General features: G+C 47.7%; 1 protein-coding gene across 7 annotated transcripts in view; it reads right to left on the bottom strand.

Annotated features, from left to right (window-relative positions):
* ATP2B4 (ATPase plasma membrane Ca2+ transporting 4) overlaps positions 1–21,057 on the bottom strand; it is a 102,615-nt gene that overhangs the window by 6,419 nt on the left and 75,139 nt on the right. For 3 of the 7 annotated variants that reach the window (XM_024976047.2, XM_024976049.2, NM_001172594.1), the window contains 10 exon segments: positions 20,060–20,291; positions 18,777–18,956; positions 18,007–18,094; positions 17,266–17,372; positions 11,775–11,966; positions 11,126–11,339; positions 10,373–10,584; positions 9,314–9,421; positions 6,930–7,106; positions 3,098–3,278 (listed from right to left, as the gene is read on the bottom strand). In XM_024976047.2, coding sequence (XP_024831815.1) covers positions 3,098–3,278; positions 6,930–7,106; positions 9,314–9,421; positions 10,373–10,584; positions 11,126–11,339; positions 11,775–11,966; positions 17,266–17,372; positions 18,007–18,094; positions 18,777–18,956; positions 20,060–20,291 — 1,691 coding nt within the window. 7 annotated transcript variants of the gene reach the window in all.

Below are 21,057 nucleotides of genomic sequence, written 5' to 3'. Positions count from 1 at the left end.
CCTGGGATGAAGCGAGACCGAATCCAAAGCCCTAGTCAGGTAATGGGCTCAAAGCCACACTCCCCCCGCAGGAGTGCTGGCCCAGCCCACACTTTCCTCTCTTCCGATCTCCACGTTTCTAACACGTGCCACAGGCGACAGCAACCTCTATACCATGAGCTGTTCATCTTCAGTATCAGTGATTTTCAAACTTCCTGCTTCTATTTTTTTTTTTTTGAAGCAACTGAATACTTTGTTAAAACAATTATATGTTAAGTCCAATCTAGAAAACAGATGTTTATAAACAGGGGTCGCAATGAGGTTCTGGAGCCCTGTTTGCTGGCTTTTCCTCTCACCTGTTGGGGGGACGAGTCACTGTTACAGGCAATAAGGGAGATGAAGGTGACGTGGGGATGGGGATGGAAAAGATAGGGACAGCTTCTTCTTTAGGGGAGCAAGGAACAGTCATCTAGCTAGATAACAGGGCTCTGGACTCTAAAGAGAAAGCAGCCACCTGTAAGGGAAGCTCGAGAAGAGGAGTCAGAGAGCTAGGAAGCACCACCTGGTAGCCTGGCAGGCGGAGAGGAGGGTGGTGGGCAGAGGGTGTGTGTTGCACCAGAAGGCCCCTCAATCCCAGCGCTGACCTCGGAGACTCTGTGACACGCACGGATGCCCACCGCACAGCTACCTCATCACAGCCCACCCCAGGCAGTGGCAGCCTCCCCTCCTGATGCACAGTGCCCGGTGCCCGAGCAGTGTGGGGGATAAGACACAGATAGAGGTGGGTGCTGGGCAAGCTTCAGGCCCCTCCACTGGGCCAGCCAACCTTTCCCTCCCCAATCACCGTCACTCAGAGTCTCTGGGAAACGTCACTTCTGGGGCGCTTATCCTACCAGTGAAAGTGGCAGATTGAAGAGCAACTGTTTCTCATGGCTCAGAGGCCTGAACCAGGCTGGACCTTAGATTAGGCATGAGTGCTTAAGGGCCACTCTCTGGAGTTCAGTGAATGGGAAGATGAAGACTTCCTTTTCTTCAGCTGGTATTCTGCAGTTTTCCTTTGCAGAAATTAAGGGAAGAGAAGGAATTAGGGCCTTCCTAGAGAGGGAAATCTTGGGTTTTCCAGGCGGTGGTAGTGGTAAAGAACCTGCCTGCCAATGCGGAAGACATAAGAGACACAGGTTCAATTCCTAGGTCAGGAAGATCCCCTGGAGGAGGGCATGGCAACCCACTCCAATATTTTTGCCTGGAGAATCCCATGGACAGAGGAGCCTGGCGGGCTATAGACCACAGGGTCACAAAGAGTCGGACATGACTGAAGTGACTTGGCATGCAGAGAGGGAAATCTTAGAGATCAGTCTGCCGAAGGTTAGATAAATACTTGAATTCGTTTGGAAATCTGTAATGGGAAACGGGTTTTAAAATGCATGACTATAAGTTCTGGGCCCTCCAGTAAGAAGGCACAGCTGGAGAAAGAGCAGGTATGGCCTGACTCTCCGGATCTTCCACCTCTGCGGGTCTGCACCGTACCCTCCACCAGCAACTCTACATGCGCCCAGTGGCTTAGTGTCCTCCCACCCTCAAATCACCAGGACGGTTGGCACCAACCCTTCCCAACAGAGAGGCAGGGCTTAAAACAGAACAGAGACGAATCACAAGGACATGGTAAAGCCAGAAGAAAGCAGGGAACACGAGCGATACGGGAAGACTAGAGCAAGAGAGCCTTGCATGTTGGTGGGGTAAGTCGTAGATCTTGGCTGCCTTTGGGCCTAAAGAATATGCATCTACATAAACCTCCTCTCCCCCTGCTCCTCACACGTCACGTAAGAACACTTAGGGCTGGCTAGAAAGACAATGGATAATCTAGGTCTGATCATCCTACACACTCACCATCAAGTGAACCACAGATAAAGCAGTTGCTCTTTCTTTACCCCCATCCCAGAGATGGAGCGGTGGTATCCAGGAGTCGGGGGACAAAGAAACAGACTAAACACTCAGATATTTGAAGTCCACAATATACTTAATACAGAGAGACTCCTTCCCCACCAAATACCTTAACAGCACTATCAGCAAAGAGACTTCTGTTTCCTCTCTGGGTCCCACTTGGGGAAGGTAAAAAGATCAGGAATAGGAAGGCATAAGCATTAGCAATAATCCAATAATCTACGTATAATCTACCAGATCTTAGGGTGAGCCTTGATGGCATTCTGGTTGACGGGATGACTGAGAAAGGGGTCCTAAAACTTTACAGCCAAAATAAAATATAAAGTGTTGGTTATAAGTAAAACAATCAGATTAGAGGAAAGGAGGAAAACAAAAAAAAGGTTGCTCTTCAGAAATTCCTAAAAGAAAAAAAAATTTGTTTTTAACAGGTGAAAAATAAGTTATTTTGATCTTTTTATATATTTCTCCTATGAGATGTGAATGAATAGATTCTTAAACCAGAGTTTGGCTTAAGATCCCTGAAAAGTAAAACAGCGGGACTGCTCAGACCTGTGCACGTGAACTGAACATCTTTTCTTCATATTCAGCTGCCACTTTTATGCCAATGCTGCCAGCTAACGGAAGAGTGGCGGCCAAGAAGACACTCTTAGTATTGGCCAAACTCAACGCTGATTCAACTATGACAGATCTACTTCTTAAAAAATATGGGAATAATAGCTCCTTTCATGCCTTTTTTCAGGAGATCTCAAATTTGCCCCCAGATGAAGAGTTCCCAAGTCTTCATTTCGCTTAACCTTACACCTAACCTTAGGGGACAGAGTTGACACTCAAAGGAGCAGAAGGAGAGGAAAGGAACAACAACATCTTCAAACAAAGTAAAGTAAAACAAACAGAACTCAAGGAAGGAACAGCAATGCAGGGGAACAATCAGAAAACAAGATTACTGTCTTTAAAATGGTTACGGTTTAATAGCTTTTCAACATTAAAAAATTAATAAAATTAAAGGGCACACAGCTAGTTTTGGAGTGGGGATTTTGCCCCAACTTTTCTTTCCTTAACTCAAAGATCAAAGGGAAAAACCCAAAGGAAAAGATAACCACGACTGGTTAAAGTGAACGCCACGTGCTCTCTTGTGGTCATTTTAGCAAATCATGCATCATAATAGACTATCACTCACTGCCCAGAGTAGGAGATGAAACAGCAGCAGCAACAGAAGTGGTGGGGGGAGATTTGACTGGTGCAACTGTTACATAGGATGAGCTAGGAACATGTTTTACATCAAGGTGTTGACCCATGGTCTGGCGCTTTAGGACTCCCTTAAAAGAGGCTCCCGTCTGGAATGTGTTAATTACGTCGATCTGCAAAGAATCAGAAAGTGAGACAGCTTTGCTCCACAGTCAGAGAGAAGTGAGAAGAGAGGAAGGGAGGGTCCAAGAGGGTTAGGGGAGGGGATGGAAAGAGCTGGGGAAAGGGGACAGGAGATGGGAAGCCAGAGAGAATCCCTCACACACAAAACGACAGTCAGGAGAAGGGGGGGAAAACGTTAATTGCAAATCACACTTCATTTAAGGAACAGTTTGCCGTGGAGTCTACATACCCAGCCAGAATCTAGCCTTCCCTTCCCTTGTAGCCTATGATGGACATTTTAGGTGTGCTGGTGTCCAAACATATCTAAAATTTAAAGGGACTTTCCCCACTCCTGACTCCTGACAGAGAGTGACAGCTTATTCACAGCTTTGACCCATACTCTTAAAAAAATAAAGCATGCAATTTAAGATAGTAGGCAAAATATATATTACTGAGTTTTGAGGCTCAGGAACTCTAAACCAATTAAATTGATTACCTATTCTTGCAGATTTTCCAGGAAAACAACTTATGTGTTTAAACAGAGGCAGTGTAGTAGCCCACACACAAGTGGCCATGGGGAAAAGGCTCCTAGACCACGAAATTGCTGGGCTCACCCTCTTCTGGGTTATTCTCTGAGATACCCTTTCCTCGGGTGGAGTAGACAAGGCCTCTGAAAGCGGAGCTCAGGAGCCCAGGGGCCAGGCCCTTAGAGAGAAGGCCTCCAACAGCAGTCGTGGAGTCCTGGAAGCGCCGGCACAAGTCAGTCATGAGCTCAGAAGGTAGACGGGCCCAGGAGGAGGAGCTGGCTGAGAGTGGCGGCGGTGCTCACCAGCTGTGGGTCTAGCCCTGCACAAACTGCCTCTGATTTTCAGGGTCCAACTCTTCAGAGACAGAGGCAATGAAGGCCATTTGTCTTCTGACAGTGGCCTTGATCTGAGGCCTCGGCAACCTACCGCCCTCATCCCTGACTTCTGACTAAGAAGGAACAAATCAAAAAGAATTTCCTTACCCTTCAAGATCTGGTAGAATCACATTAAAAATGCCCAAATGCTTAACACCACGGGTCAGTCTACCAGGGAGGTAGGAGAGGTGCTGACCCCACTCATCTAACCTCTCTTCCCCAGGTGAGAAGATGGGAGTGCAGGGACCTTGTGAATCAGACAGTTGCTCTTATTTATAAAGCTTCCAGAGAAGCCATGAAATGTTTAGGGCTAGTTTCTGGATTCAGACCAGGTTTGAGGTAAAATACCACTCTTATCACATGATACAGTCCTCACTTCCAAGGGATGGAGGAGCCTGACGCTGTGGGAGAAAAAGGTCTGCATGTGGGAAGGGCTCAGCCACATGGAACAAGGGGCTGGAGAGTCACTCCTCGGGCTTGTTAAGGCCACAAGGCCCCAAACCATGAAGCTGGAAGTTTACCAAGATTCAAGCCCTTGGGTTTCCCTAACTTCCGCCCTCTAGTGCTTTTAAGTCTCCCAAAGTTACAGGGACCAGGAGGGGACAGAGCCTGGCACTTCCCATCTCAGGTGCTGCAAGGAGGATGACAAGGACCAGCTCTGCCGAGGGAAGGGCTAAGGCCAGGAGAGGGCTTTAGGGTCCAGGGTGAAGGTTAGCAGTCAGCCGCAGCTGCTGTGGCTTCAGGGCTGATGGCACAGACTGCTCTTCACAGCATCTTTAACAGGTCGCCTGTGTTGCCCAAGTTCAGGCTTTAATGTCATTCTGGTCCAAGTGCCTCTTGCTCTAACAGAGAAAGGCAGTATACCTAAAGCTATGTAGGCAGCAGAACCAGAGAGGTATAGTCGAGGGGATGGACATTGGTAATGGAGGGGAGGGTAGATCCATGAGTCTCAGCCCCAGGAGAGAAGCCTGGGAAGGAGCCACGAGACACTGGAACGAGGGGATCCTGGCTAGGAAAAAATGTACATAGTAGAAGAGGAGGCAGATGATCCTGAAGGGAAGAAAAGAAGACAGGTTATTCTGAAAAGAGCAGGCCTGCAGGGAAGCACCGAGGCCTCAGAGACGGGAGCCACAGGCACCGAGCTCTCGGGGTCCGGGGGGCCCTGGCTGGGGGTGCACGTGCAGCCTGGAGTGGGGCTGCTGTGGAGACTCTGCAAGTGCTAAGGTGGCTTCTGCAGACCCCTGGGATTTCCCTCTGTGAGGAGGAGCTCAAGACAGGGGAAAGGGGCCCCAGGATTTCCCTCCCTAGCCCTAGTTCCCCATTTTCATCTGCTGTCTTGTCTACAGGAGACCAGTTCCCAGCTGCTACAGGAGTCCTCCCTTATCTGCAGGGGATAAATCCCAAGACCCCCAGTGGATGTTTGAAATCGCATAGTGTTAAATCCTGTATATACTATGCTTTTTCCTAGACTAATGGGCAGGTAGCTGATATAGTGAGGATATGATAGGCAAAGGAATGATTTACATCCAGGGCAGGATAGAGTGGGACAATATGAGACTTCATCAGCTACTCAGAATGGCATAAAATGGAAAACTTATGAGTTATTTATGGTGTTTTTCATTTAATATTTTCAGATTGTGGGTGACCAAAGGTAACTGAAACCAAGGAAAGCAAAGTCATGGATAAGGGGCGATCACTGTATTTACCTTAGAATATTCATTTCACCTTTCTTCCCTAGAAAGTGGTGGGTTTGACAAAGGAACTTTTGAAACCACCTGCAGTGTTGTTTAGAGGATGAAATTTACTTCTGGGATCTCTAGCCAATCTGCAGAGATGCACAGGCCTGTTCTCTGGAGAACACCTTTGAGAACCTGGGGATTTACAGGTCCCTGAGATAGGAAATTTTAGGACTAACACAATAGAGGTATGTGAGATAAGAATGGGGAAGTGTTAAGATTATCAATACCTAGACCAGGCCATTTACCCAGGAAAAGGTAGCTACAGTTGCTGCATGAAAGGTGGGGAGAAAAAGTTACTGTAGGGCTAGAGGCAAGGGACTTAAGAGCAGCAGGAGCAGCTTCTATCCCATTTCAGAGATCACAGGAAGGGAAATGGTGTGAAGAAATTATAGCCTCTTCTTTTCTGGGGAGAAAATCTGAACCTGTAAAAGACACTCAGGCACCGAGAGACTACTGTTATTTATGTTCACTTAGCAATAAGGTTCCCCATCATGGTCTTACATTTTGAGTGGGGAAGACATCAAAGAGTGAGTTTCTTTTACAAAGATCCTCCAGATAATACCTACATTCCCTTAATAGCAGCTTGAGGATGTACAGTAAATGTTGGGGATGATGGTACAGAGAAACTGTGTGAACCCTTTCTTCTGCAGGGCCAGGAAAGATTCTGAACATTTCCCACTGGAGGTTAGGCCTGGTGCTTACGAGAGACTGTAAGCCGGAAGCTTGCCTAGCCGTGAAGGGTGGGAAGTGGCCTTCAGACAAACCCAAAGCTAGAGGACCATGCTACCAGCTGGGGTCCTGTGTTCTGGGCTCTCCACGACCACTCTCCTCTCAGAGGAGCCCAAACTGCCGCCTCTGCTTCTGTCTATCTTGAAGCAAGGGAGCTTGGGCTATCCACCAGTGAAAGGGCCTTAAGAAGGGTAGAGACACTGGCCACCAAGAACTACTGCCCTCCCAACACCTCCCAATAAAGACGGACGGGATTCCTCCTCCAGGGCAAGGACAGGCCACCATCACCATACCTGAGTCTGGATACGGTTCAGGCCCCGGAACCAGAGGATCTGGCCTCGGCGCAGCTCCATCTCTGCATGGTCGATTTCGTCCAGCCCCTCAGCATCCTTGGTGATCTCCTCTTTGGTGGTGCCATGCCCAGCCTCCTTCAGGAACTTCAGGGATTGGGTAGGTATCGTGGAAATGACCTGAGAGCAGGTACAGCAAAAGGGGAGAAACCAGGATCAGGGCGAGAAGAGCTGTCACTCGGCTGCGTGGGTCAGGCTCTGGGCAAGTCACGCTTGGCCCCAGAACAGGATTTAACACTATGCTTGGCCCCAGAGGGAGAAGCACCAGCCCGCCTAAGGCCAGCATCTGCCAGGGCCCGACCAGCTGTCTGCATTTGTCTCCCACGTCCGAAGGAGAACTTAAATTCTAGTATCTGACCAGCATCTGCCTTGTGACACACTTTATTCTCCTCCTCCTGTCTCAGTTCTCTCTTTTCATTTTGCAGTGTGTCTCTTAAGGGAATGCAGGCTACACGGTGGGAATGCATGCTACAGGGTGGGAATGCGTGCTACACGGTGGGAATGTGTGGTATAGGGTGGGAATGCGTGCTACATGGTGGGAATGCGTGGTCCACAGTGGGAATGCGTGGTCCACGGTGGGAATGCGTGGTCCACGGTGGGAATGCGTGGTCCACGGTGGGAATGCGTGGTCCACGGTGGGAATGCCTGGTACACGGTGGGAATGCATGGTACACGGTGGGAATGCGTGCTACAGGGTGGGAATGCGTGGTACATAGTGGGAGGGGACACAGACAAGAATCTGGGGCAAAACACGGCTGGGGACAAGATGGTCACAATGTGTGTGTATGCACAAGGGGGACGGAAGGCTGTCGGAGGGGAGGGGTCCTCTTCTCAGTCTGCACATGCTAAGTGATTCCTCTTTTATAAAACTACAGTGAGAGGACCCTGAGGGTCTTCCTGGGCTTCGGGTGAGAAAGTGGATGGGCAGCCCACAGAAGGGACGTATGCGTATTCTCAGAGGACATGGAGCAGGAGCTCGGGCTTGCGATTCAAAGTGAATCACTCACTAAGCTCAGTGCCTGCCGGTCAGCTTTCCTTTACAAACAAGAAGAGGAGCAGACAGGGCTCAGCTGCGAAAGGGGGCCGTGTGAGCTGTCCTACGTGGAGCCAAACGTTTGAAACAGAACGTCCACATGCTGCTTTCAGATGTTGGAAGGAGCTGTTGTGATACAGAAGGAAGGCTTCAAGGCCACAGGGGCACATGTGAAACACGATCCAGGTGAGTGTTTCAAACAGTACATGAAACAAGAAAGCTTTAGGGACCCACTGGTAAACAAACAGCAAACAGAGCAGGTTGGAGGGACGTGTGTTAGGAACTGGGATAGGGGTTAATCAGGGAGGCAACTAGGAGGTAGGGAAGAAATAACCAGCAGGTCTATGGGGGAAAGCCTGCAGTCCTAGGAGGAAACTTTGGGGCCAGTTAGAGCAAAGCCTCCATTACTCAGGTGGCTGGGCACCGATCAGTGGAGACCTGGGGTCTGCAAAGCAGAAGCATAGCCCAGGGCAGAATTAATGATGAGGGGGAGTTGTAAAGTGGTACTAGGGAAGGAATCAAACTCTTATCAAACCAGATTATATTATTATAATGTTAATAGCTAACATTTACTGAGGATTTACAAGGTATTAGACATTTGTCTAAGTCATTTCTATATGGAAACTGGGTTGCTGATTAAGAATGATTCACAATGGCCTTGCTATCCTGAGTTGAGCAAACTGAGGCAGGGCTGCTATGAAACATACTCACTATGATGCAGTTTGTAAAAAACAACCAGGATTCAAACCAAGGTAGTCGGTTGCAAAGTCTGGGCTTTCAACGATACGCTATACTGCTTCTCTAGAGACCGCGTGAGTCTGAATTTATCTTAGGTGATGGTCAGGCATTCATTGTGAATAAGGTGATGGTGAGAAACAGCGGAGGCAAGGGAGTCCTGCAGCATGACGCAGAGCACGCACAACCAGACTTCAGCTTCACTGCAGACATGGGCTTTGTAAACGCTTCTGCTTCTAAGATCCTTACTTTTTTCCTTTTTTTTTTAAGCAAAATTAGCACTGAAAATTTCCACTTCCATCTCAGAGAAGCTAAGGGATTTGTCTGTCTCCAGGCATGATTAGAGAAGAGATCAGAAGCCTCTGAAGTGGCAGGCACTAATCATTCTGCTTGGAATCCTGCAAGATGGAAAGAACCTGAAAACCTGGTGGCAGAGGGAACGGGGAAGCAGAACACGAAGGTCTGGAGCTGGGGGTCTCCAAGCCGCTCGTTCCATCTCGTCTAGGGAAGGGGAGGTCTGCCGGCTGTGCAACTGCGGGAAGGGTGTGTCCGTACTCACCTGGCCCCACAGCAGCTCTCCAATACCAATGAAGAGGCACCAGAACCACTGGGACAGGGTGAGCTTCGTGCAACTGAAGGGTTTGCCCCCGAATTCCACGATGATGATCTAGAACAGACAGGGAGGCAGCCTGTGACTGGGAGGCGAGTAACAGGTAGCCAGCCCTCTAGTCAAGGCCACCAAAGCCACGTCAGCTCCCTGCCCCAGGATCCCTGCAGTGCAAACCCTGGTCTGCTTGTTGGGGAAGGAGAAAGAAGAGACCCAGATGGGGGGAAGGGAAGACAGACACCAACAGTCTTTGCAGAGCCTTCTGAAGGGGAGTTTCCAGTCACTATGAACACTATTAATGCAAAGGCGAGCGGATCAAGGGGAGCTAAGGGCTTCCTGTGACTGAAGCCAACGGCGATAGAGAAGGGAAACTTAGGAGGGGTGCAAGTAAGGAAGAGGCAGACTCTCTTGTGCTCATCATCTCTTGCATGGCACCTGTCTTGGGATATCTCTGAGGGTGGCTCGATCCTTTCACCAGCAGGGCAGTCATGCCCTTGACTCCAGTCTCACAGAAAGAATCCACATCAGGCTTATCTACAACTACATGTGGCACCATGCTCTTTCTTCTCCTTTACTCCTGAATAGTGTAGCATTTTGTACCATGAGCCCTTTCAGAACAAAGCGGCAGGGACAGAGAGACGCCTATTTGGCAGCTGCATGCACATTTCGAGTGCGCTGGTATGAGACATGAAAGGGGTTAGAAGACAGTGACCTTCCTCCCAGTCACTATGTTAAATTTCTGTGTTCTAGAAAATTAAGGAGAGAATTCTACAAATTTTATTTTATTCACTACCAACATGCTGCCGTGCCCTGGAGCACTCGACACAGAGGGATCCAATTCTAGAGAAATGAGCAAATGAGAACCAGCTGGGAACCCCAAAGGGTGCAACCCACAACTTAGGTCCCTAGCCGCTTCCTACTCCTCTTCTGGGGCACCCAGGGAATCCTGGCTTCCAGCTTCTGGCCTTTATCTTCCCAGACCTTCTATCCCAATCCTAGCTAGAATCTCACCTGGCTGATGAATGTGCCCAACACCACTGAGCAGAAGATGAGATTGCGGAAGATGCCCGAGAAGACATTCCTCTCCCCGTGGATCTTGCGGGAGTTGATTTCGTTGAAGAGCTGCATGAGCACGAAGGTGTTGAAAATAATGGTGTAGTGCTGGCTGGGCGGAGAATGCAGAGGCGCTCTCCTCCCGCTGTCAATGTCAAAGAATTTCTCACCTAGTTGGGAGAGGGGTGCACCGCAAGATTGAGTACACTCTCAGGGAGGGCTGAGGTCGAGTCAAGACAGATGAGGGTTGGTGTCCATTCTAACCGCTCAGTGTCCGAGCCACATGGTCATCAGACGTTTTCGGCGTTAGCCCTGGTCTCAACATTTCTGACCTTCTCTCTGTTCCGTCAATATTTGCCTTCTTGTGGCAATGCATGGTGGTAAAACTACATACACTGGAGTCTGGCAGACATACGTTTGAAACACAGTGCTGCTATTTACTCAATATGTGACCTAAGCTTCAGTTTTATGATCTAAAGAAAGGTATCATAAAGTTACCCCTGAGAGATTCTTAAGAGGAGTCAGAGAATGCCATAATGCACCACGGCGCGGGAACAGAGGTGAACTCAGTGCGCGAAGATGCTACAGCCCCGCTGGCTCAGCCTGCGCCCTGCTCCCTCCTCCTCTTGGGCCCATCTCTGCCTCCACACTCCCTCTCGCACTCCACACGCTGGCCCCCACCCCATCCTCCCCAACCTCCCCGTGGCTCACCCGCAAACACAAGGAAAAAGATGACGGTGAGCTGATAGACGGCGTGACCCAGGATGTTCTTCATCATGGTGCGCGAGATTAGAGGCTTATTGCGGCCGTAGGGCCGGCGCTTCAGTAGAGAGTCTGTAGGAGGCTCTGTGGCCAGGGCCAGCGAGGCAAAGGTGTCCATGATTAGATTAACCCACAACATCTGCACGGCCTTCAGTGGGGAATCCTGGCGGGAAGAAGAACCACTCCTTTTAGCCTGCCTTGCAGACTACCCCTCACCTCACTCGTCAGCCTCACCTTTGCCCCTGAAAGGGCCTACCTCCTGCTATCCAGCTGAGTGACACTTGGAGACTTATTTAACCTCTTTGAGCCTTGGGTGCTTCACCTGTAAAACGGGGATAATACCTACTCTGCAAGGCTGTTTTTGAAGATCAGAGAACCACAAATAAGTGCTTATCATGCTGGCTAACATGTAAGTGCTGCGTTAATGGTGAATACATGATCATCCTCCCACAGGAGCAGATGCAGACTCGGGAGAGCGAACTCCTGCCCCAACACCCCTGCAGAAACGCTGGGCCTTGCTCCTCAGCCGACACACTGTAACGTCACACCCCTTGTTCCTTGGCCCTAGCCTCATCCCTCCCGTCTCAGCTCATCCCACCTGGGTGATGCAGGCTCCAGTGAAGGCCACGATCACGGCCACCACGTTGACGGTGAGCTGGAACTGCAGGAACTTGGAGATGCTGTCGTAGACGTTCCGTCCCCACATCACCGCCTTCACGATGCTGGTGAAGTTGTCGTCTGTTAGGATGATGTCGGAGGCCTCCTTTGCCACATCTGTGCCTGCAATACCCTTAGGTAAGAGCGGGGAGGAAAACAGTGAGGAACTGGAAAAGGAGCTCATCTGTATTCGGAACCCATTTCCTGAACTCCAAGAAGCTTCAGAACTCGGCACAAACATCAGAGGGCACAGCAGCCACGCGAGTTCTACAAACTAAACCACCGTGTTCTGTCTTCTCTCCCAGAGGAAAGGAAGGGGAATGTGCCGCTGTCACTCATGGAAAAGGGCACCGGGCCGTGATGCCAGCACCGCACTCCTGAACTGAGACTGGAAATCACAGCCACCTTTGATATTCTGGTCTCCTGTCCCGCCTACTTCTCCATCTCAGAAAGCAATTAGAAGATAGGGGAAAAGTCCTTTCTGTTCTACCTTCAAATTAAATATCCACTTTAAATCCTTATGTCCCCCACACCTTGAAGTCACCCTACGTTCTTTCCTAGAAGGAGCAGTCCAGCAGCATGGTTCAGATATCCTGTCCTTATTCAAAATCCGATTTCCGGGGAACCACTCAGTTCAGTTCAGTTCAGTCGCTCAGTCGTGTCCGACTCTTTGCCACTCAAGGTTTGTAAATAGACATACCAGTGGTTGAAAGCAGAGCTTGAGAAACAGTAAACTCTCTAATCAGGTAGTCAAAGCCTTCAACAAGTGAGCTCTGGTTCATTTTCCAAACTGCTCTTATATAAGCTTTCTGCTCAAAACCTACTGATTTATTCACAACTCCCTGAATTCTCTCATTCACTTCGAGAGTTCAGTCTTCTACTTACACCCTTTGTCCAAGCCTGGAACATCCTCTTTCCCCTTCCATTTAAATCCTATCTATCCTTAATGAAGTGAAAGTTGCTCAGTCATGTCCGACATCTATCCTTAAGGCCCCTGTAAATTAATTAAGCCCTGCTTGCTAAACAAAGCTGTTCCTAACACCCCCAGACTATACTTCTATGCCATGTCTTACAACTCCTAAAACCTACAGAGGAGCCTGTTTGTGAATCTGACCTGTACCATTAGATTATTTGTTCTGTTTACCTGGTAGTATTATTTTCCTATCCAGATTGCAACAAATGAATATCTGTTAGATATACTATATAATTCAATTTCCCTTTCAAAAGATTCTCTAATATATCCACACAATGCTGTACTATGCACTGTTAGAAGAAAGAAGAGAAAGAAAAGAAAGAAAGAAAGGATGTCTTTAAATATGTACTACTATGGAATACTCTCCAAGTTAGGTTGTTAAATGAAAAACAGCAAAGTGGGAAAAAAAAAAGAGTATATAGTGTGTATACAGATAAATATAGCTAAGTGTCACTTATTTAAGAGAATGGGATATAAATATACTACACATTTGATTCTATTTTTAAAGGAGCAAACAGAAGGATAAACCAAAAATCCAAGATGCTATCTGTGGAATTAAGAAGGAGGCAACAGGCTAGAGGTGACAGGGATGGAAGCTAGACTTCTATGAACAGATCTTGTTCTACAGACTTTAAGTTTAGAATTATGTAACTACTTCATTTAGGTATAAAACAACATTAAATTTAAAATAAGCAATCTCAAAAATGGAAAAAAAAAAAAAACCAACCCAACACATGATATAAATGAACTGGTATAACCGGTTGATAGCAAACCACACAAAATGAAAAGTTCTCAATGACTTTTCGAAAAACACAGTACTTTGATCCTACATCTGTAGTAGGATATACCTACAGGATAAAAAGAACTCTAAGAAAAATCTTTAACTGTTTTTAGTACAGGAATTGTATTATTATGGTTATCTTGAGACTGTTACATATATATTAGGATAAAGCAAGTAATAATTATGTTAATACCCTTAGATCAATGTAAAATCAGGGAAGTAAAATTAGGAAGTTAGTTCTAGAATTCTAAATTTGAACTGGAAATGCCAGTATGAATTCATAAAGTATTTTACCTTTAAAACAAAGAAACACAAAACCAAAAACGGATATAAAAGACGTATTTCTTAGCTTTGTCCACTGAAAAGTTCTAGAAACAATAATTTACTCAGAAGTAAAGAACATACTGACATTCAGATTGTGCTCTCTAAATACCATTTCTCACTAAAATGAAGCAGAACTCCTTTGAAAAGTGGATGATTCTAGATCTAGAACAAGAAATATGCATGACAGATGTGGAACACCTTATCATGCAAGAGACCAAGAATGCCATTACACAGAGAACTGAGGTTATACTCCAAGTGCTCAGCAGTGTGGAAGAGGCTAATGATGGGTCAGTATGAACATCAAAATAATAATATGGGCAATGGACGGAAATATATCACATACGTTCAAAAGAATATGAGCTCATAATGATACTTTAAAAAAACAGACAATTAACTTTTAGTAGTTTCAGTTCAGTTCAGTCGCTCAGTCGTGTCCGACTCTGCGACCCCATGAATCGCAGCACGCCAGGCCTCCCTGTCCATCACCAACTCCCGGAGTTCACTCCAACTCACGTCCATCGAGTTGGTGATGCCATCCAGCCATCTCATCCTCTGTCGCCCCCTTCTCCTCCTGCCCTCAATCCCTCCCAGCATCAGAGTCTTTTCCAATGAGTCAACTCTTCGCATGAGGTTCATTGGACAACTGTGGAGGATCCCCCAAAAATCAACTCATTGCTTTGGGAACTGGTAAATAGTGGAGAAAAATCAAGCATTTAACCTATCTTTCACATAGGAGCTGAACCCAAGGGTTGATGAGGGTAATTTTCTTTTTATAGAAGTATTCAAGTTAATAAATAAAGAAAATCAGAACATTGTCATATTGCAGCCCTTAGTGAAAGATGGGGTGTAGAATCTGACTGCTCACAGAACTAAATACTACTTTATAGGAAATACAAGGGCACGTTAAAGGACATAGGAATATAATCAACAAAATCCATGACGTGGTATATCCTACATAGAAAAACAAACTGTTTCCTTCAAAATCAAATAGCTAGGAAAAAAGATGCAAAGGCTTGTGCAGAAAAGAATTAACAGCATGGCTGAGGCTGCTATCTTGCGAAACGTCTGTTTGCAAGGTTGGCGCTTGGTTAGCATCTGGTAACTTGGCTCTCAGAATGCTCTCAGTCAACATTAACTGAAAATTAGTTAGTGATTCACTAATTTTTCTTATTTTCCATTGAAAACCTGCTTCCTTCTAGGAGTCTGGAATCTTAGCATATGCTGGGTTGATGGTGCTTATATGGCCAACCTTAATAGAACTCTAGGGTACCAAGTCTCTGATGTATCTCTCTGGGCAGAAACATCACCTGCATCGCTACATTTTCGTTGCTAGGGAAAGCAGGCCCTCTTTTTGACCCCCTCACTGCAGGGAGCAATCACAGGAAGCCTGCATGTGGATTCCAGACCCTGTCTGTGACTCTGTTTTACTAGATTCTTAGTATACCAGTGGATTAAATCTTAGCTACGAGCACAGTTAGAGGCCGCGTCCCCTGAGCCCTTCCAGTGAATCCACAAATGTAAAGGGTGGTCTTGGGAACCCCTGACATGTAGGTCCTATGGGGTCAGTGGTTCTCAAACTTTAGGATGCGTGAGAATCACCCAGAGGGCCTGTTCAAACATGGACTGCTGGGCCCCCACTGCAAAGTTTCTGACTCAGTAGATCTGGGGCGAGGCCTGAAAAAATCTGCATTTCTGTAGGTTTCCAGGCGGAGGCGGAAGAGCACACTTCAGGAACTACTATTATAGATTCATACATTTAAGAGATATATCAACCAACCACAGTGTATGGATCTTGTTTGGATTCCGATTTGGACAAACAATTTAGAAAGACAAAAACTTATGAAGAGAAATGTGAACACGGACTAGATAGCTAATGATAGCAAGGGATCAATATTGCTGTGAGACAATGGCATACAATTCTTTTAAATATATTTTATTGATACATATTTCTATTCCAGAGACACATACTAGATGAAATGATATAACATCTTGGAAATGTTTTGGAGTAAGCCAGCTGGAGAAGGGGAAATGTGTATGTGTGGGCCAACACTGGCCCACCCAGCAAGATTTATTCTGGGTAACAGGTACACGGGGAGTGAATAAACTATTCTATTTTTGTATGTTCTTGAAATTCCCTAGGACAAAAACTTTTAAAATTTATTTTCTGGGTAAAGAGAGCATCCTAAAGATAGATTTCTTCTTGAATCACCTTCTACTGCTTAAAAATCACCAACAGTTCAAAATGTATGGGAAGCTTACAATCATTACCTACTTGAATGTGAGAATGTACTTTGCTATCTGAGGGCTTCTAAATGTCCCTGAGCATTAGAATCAACAAGTGTACCTATTAAGAAAAACCTAAAGATTTCTGTTTGGGCTCCAAAATCACTGTGGATGGTGACTGTAGCCATGAAATTAAAAGATGCATGCTCCTTGAAAGAAAAGCTATGACCAACCTAGACAGCATATTAAAATGCAGAGACATTACTTGGCCAACAAAGATCTGTCTAGTCAGGGCTATGGTTTTTCCAGTGGTCATGTATGGATGTGAGACTGGACAATAAAGAAGGCTGAGTTCCGAAGAATTAATGCTTTCAAATTGCAGTGTTAGAGAAGACTCTTCATTGGAAGGGCTGATGCTGAAGGTGAAGCTTCAATACTTTGGCCACCTGATGCGAGGAGCTGACTCATTGGAAAAGACCTTGATGCTGGGAAAGACTGAGGGCAGGAGGAGAAGGGGACGACAGAGATGAGATGGCTGGATGGCATCACTGACTCGATGGACAAGAGTTTGAGCAAACTCCAGGAGGTGGTGATGGACAGGGAAGCCTGGTGTGCTGCAGTCCGTAGGGTCGCAAAGAGTCGGACATAACTTAGCAAATGAACAACAACATACGTTCTGGGATCTGGCCCAGATGCTATTGAATCAAGATCGCTGACTGTCGAACCTTGAAATACGTGATTTTAAATGAACTTTCTAAGTGACTCAGATGCTCCTGGCCTCATAAGCAGAGTGATGAACAGCGCTAACTACAGAATAAACACTTTCCATATGGAATGTGAATTTTCTCTAGTGTGCCTAGGCAGACAATATTACCATATTCATGGGTAAGTTTCAGTTTGTCTTATTTTCCTGGGTAATGAAACCTCGTGATTTCCCTGTCTTCATACTTCATGAATCCCTCATTATATATGTTATTATTGGCCAGGCAGGCAGGTGAGATGGAGTTAGAGAAAAGAGCACAAAGCGGGCTGTGAAGGTCCAGGAAGCAGAAGGGTATCAGAGCCTGTCTGGGCTTCCCACTGGCGCAGGCAGCTTGCAGTCAGAGAGAGATGCTACGCTGAGCTGCTTACCATGGCAAAACCAACGTCTGCTTTCTTCAGAGCCGGGCCGTCGTTGGTGCCGTCGCCGGTGACGGCCACCACCTGCCGCTGGTCGCCGACAGTGCTGTCGATGATGCCTGGGGAGACAGGCGCACCCCAGTGAGGTCGGGGGCCGCTTTCCCACAAAAGACGCTTTTTCGGCCTTCCTCTCTAATCCCTGTCACTACCTCCCTTTTTACGCTCTTTCCGTCTTTTTCCCTATGCTGGAGGTTTTACAGCGTCACCGAATGGCGGTAAATTGTTTCACAGGTAGCAATCTAAGCTAAGAAAGTCTGACCTCGTCAGATATCCTGTCTGGTACATCAAGACACCTATAATGCAGTCGGAAAAGCACCGCATGATTTGAAGGCAGAGACCCAGAGGTTGAACGATAACACTTCCATTTGCCAGTTGGGCAGTCTGGATAAGTTATGTGTCGTCTCAGCCTCAAACTTTCTTTTTTGCAGAATGGGAAGAGCTTAACCTGTATTGCCTAATTCCCAGTACTATCGACAAACAAGATACGATAATGTTTAAAAACAACTTCATCATATAGCTTATACTCACCAGGTGCTCAGACGTTTGCTAACCTGCATGTTCTTCCCATGAGCTGGGAAGCTCTCCTAGGCCTCCCTATTCAGGATGAGAGTTGCTTTGGCTTCGGTTCTTTATCTGTGCTCGCCCTGGTCTGCCTTCCCCTATCCCAGGCACCTGCTCAGGAGCCGACCTCACCTTTCACCAGCGTGTGCTTGTCAGTGGGGGAAGACCGCGCCAGCACTCGGAGCTTAGGCCAGATCTTGTCCAGCTTTTCCTGCTCTACCTGCAGCAGCAGACACACCTGGGTCAGTCAAGCTCAGAGCAGCCCCCAGGGAAGTCTGCACACGCGCCAAGCTCCTGGCAGCTGGTGTCCCAGGGCCCCCTGGGAGCGTGACCCTGGCCTCCGGCAGAGGCAAAGCAGCCAGCTCAGCTCTGAGGGCGGGTTCAAGGACGCTGACCGTTCAGGCCCTGCTTGTCTCCTTTTCCTCCCAATTCCATCCCTGGGAGCCAACCCCCTAGTTCTGAGACCCGTGACGGAAGGTGAGACCCTTCACTATTGGCTGAAGTAGTGCCTCTGAGGTCTTAGCTTCAGTCTCTACTTAGACCAGGAGCTGTGGCCTTCCCACACCCAGATCGTACCCTGTCACCAGCCCGAGGCCCTGCCAGTCACAGGGCAGTGGTACAGGAGGGGTGGGGTAGAGGAAAATCAGGGAAAATCATCCCACGACTGGAGGAAATGCGGAGATGTAAAAAGTGAGTCTCAAAAATAGCCTGTGAATGAATACAGTGAGAAGAAAAAATTCCCAATTTTACTGTCTGAGCAGCTTTGGTAAAAGGCACGTCTCACTATGAATAGATTTTAATTTAAAAACCATCTACTTTCTCCCACCTGTCCCAGATGCCTTACACATGCATCAGCCTTCCCCTAATGAAGGAGGCTCTGATTCCCACCACCTAAAGCTCACCTCGCCCTTCTCGTTTCGGATGAGGCGATTGAATTCTTTGCCTTCTAAGCACAGAAAGTCATCCCCGGGAGTCACGATGCCACACTTGGTGGCGATGGCACGGGCTGTGTTGATGTTGTCCCCTGTCACCATCCTGACAGTGATGCCAGCTCGCTTGCATTTGGCAATAGCTTCTGGCACCTGCGGAGAGTGAGGCAAGCAGAAAGGAGAGGTGGTGGCGGCGAGGCCCGGCCATCGGCTTCTGCTCAGCTGTCCCTCACTGCGGACAGGAGAGAGGCACCCTGGAAGTAGAACCCCGGGGCGCAGGCCGAGTCTGGTCAGCTTTATATTGCTTGGTGCCCCCTTACTTCTGGCCTACCCATGAAACTCACATTTGAATTTGCCTTATTGCACCATGAGTTGAGGGCTTCCCAGGTGGCGCCAGTCATAAAGAACCTGCCTGCCAATGCAGGAGACATAGGTTTGATCCCTAGGTCAGGAAGATCCCCTGGAGGAGGGCATGGCAACTCACTCCAGTGTTCTTGCCTGGAGAATCCCATGGACAGAGGAGCCTGGCGGGCTACAGTCCATGGGGTTGCAGAGTCAGACACAACTGAGTGACTTGGCATGAATGCATGGACCATGAGTAGAAGGGGAAATCTGCCTCAGGAGCCAGGTGTAAAAGCTTATTCTCTCACTTACAATCTAGATTTCTTAGCAGGCACGCTAGACCTTTTGAGATTTTACCACTGCCTTCCTTTCCAGCAGAAGTTTTAACTACCTTCCACCCCTGGCACGTACTCCAACCACATCAGTTCTTTCAAGTTTCCCAACTGCATGACACCCTGTCACGCCTCCAAAAGTTGCGAGTAGTGTGGAGCTACTCTATGGGCACCTGACAAGATGTGTGGATCAAAGGGATGTGACTAGAGCCAAAGTTGGTGTCTCAATTAATCCCACCTCCTCACTATTCTTGAGTGCCAAACTGTTCTTATTAGCCCAGTGAAACCTGTGCTTCTCAGCCCATAGAGGGCATGAACCACAGGAAGTGGGATTGCCACTTTGTATAACTTCAGTGAGCTCCAGCAGTTCTGTGAAGCAGGAAGCACAGAAACACCTATCCCAGCAAATGAGAAGCAGTTAGGTGACTTGCCGAAGTTTCCTAAGTCACAGCTAGAAACGGAGCTGGTACCGCGGTTCCCGTGACTCCTGCGTGGCTGCTCATTAGGTCACGTGCAGGGGCCGCGGCTGCTGGAAGACTCCCCTTCATGCTTCCCAGACCTGTTCCCAAGTCAGAGCCTCACCTCCGGGCGCACGGGGTCCTCGATGCCCACCACTGCGATACAGGTCAACTCAGTGAGGATCTCGCTCTCGTTGTCCCACGGGGGCTCTCCATCGTTGAAATCCCGGTAAGCGATGCAGAGTGTCCGCAGCCCCTCACAGGCCATGGGCTCGATGACGGTGCGGACCATCTCATCTCGGTCCTTATTCTTGAATGGCACGGCCTCCCCCTTTTTGTCCAGGATTCGATTACACCTGGGGAGGTGCACAGTCAGAACACAGCACCCCACCTCCCGCCCAGTGTGCTTCGACACGTTACAGACACCCTGACCACTCTGCCTGACTCCTAAAGACACTACTGGGTGGCCGTAATCTCCACTCATCGCCCAAAGCTGAGCCCCTGTATCCAGGGTGGGGTGGCTGATAGGTGGGCAGAGCGTGTCGCTCTCCCCTGTCATCTGCTCCTACTCATCTGGGAACGCAACACCAAGAGCTGTTCGTGGGTCGCCTACTCTTTTGAGCTTCTCAGTGGTAGAGAGACCTTCTCAACCCCCAGTCTCTAGAGGGCTCAGGGCAGAGGGCGTGGGCAATGACAGAGTCTCACCCATGGTGGCGCTAACCCATGCTGGGGCACTGGTTTTTAGCTACTGGCCCTGTATCCACATAGGTCAACTTTTAATGCCCTATGGATCGTCTAGCCACTTTGATTATGCAACTTCCTGTGATCAGAACTGAGAATGAAAAGGAAAAGGATTATCCCAGGGATGCAAGGATTCTTCAATATCCGCAAATCAATCAATGTAATACACCACATTAACAAATTGAAAAATAAAAACCATATGATTATCTCAATAGATGCAGAGAAAGCCTTTGACAAAATTCAACATCCATTTATGATAAAAACTCTCCAGAAAGCAGGAATAGAAGGAACATACCTCAACATAATAAAAGCTATATATGACAAACCCACTGCAAACATTATCCTCAATGGTGAAAAATTGAAAGCATTTCCTCTAAAGTC

The sequence above is a fragment of the Bos taurus genome, chromosome 16, assembly GCF_002263795.3.
Source record: "Bos taurus isolate L1 Dominette 01449 registration number 42190680 breed Hereford chromosome 16, ARS-UCD2.0, whole genome shotgun sequence".
Classification (NCBI taxonomy): Eukaryota; Metazoa; Chordata; class Mammalia; order Artiodactyla; family Bovidae; genus Bos; species Bos taurus.
The sequence above is the reverse complement of the archived record's forward strand: the minus strand, read 5'-3'. Positions and strand labels throughout refer to the sequence as shown.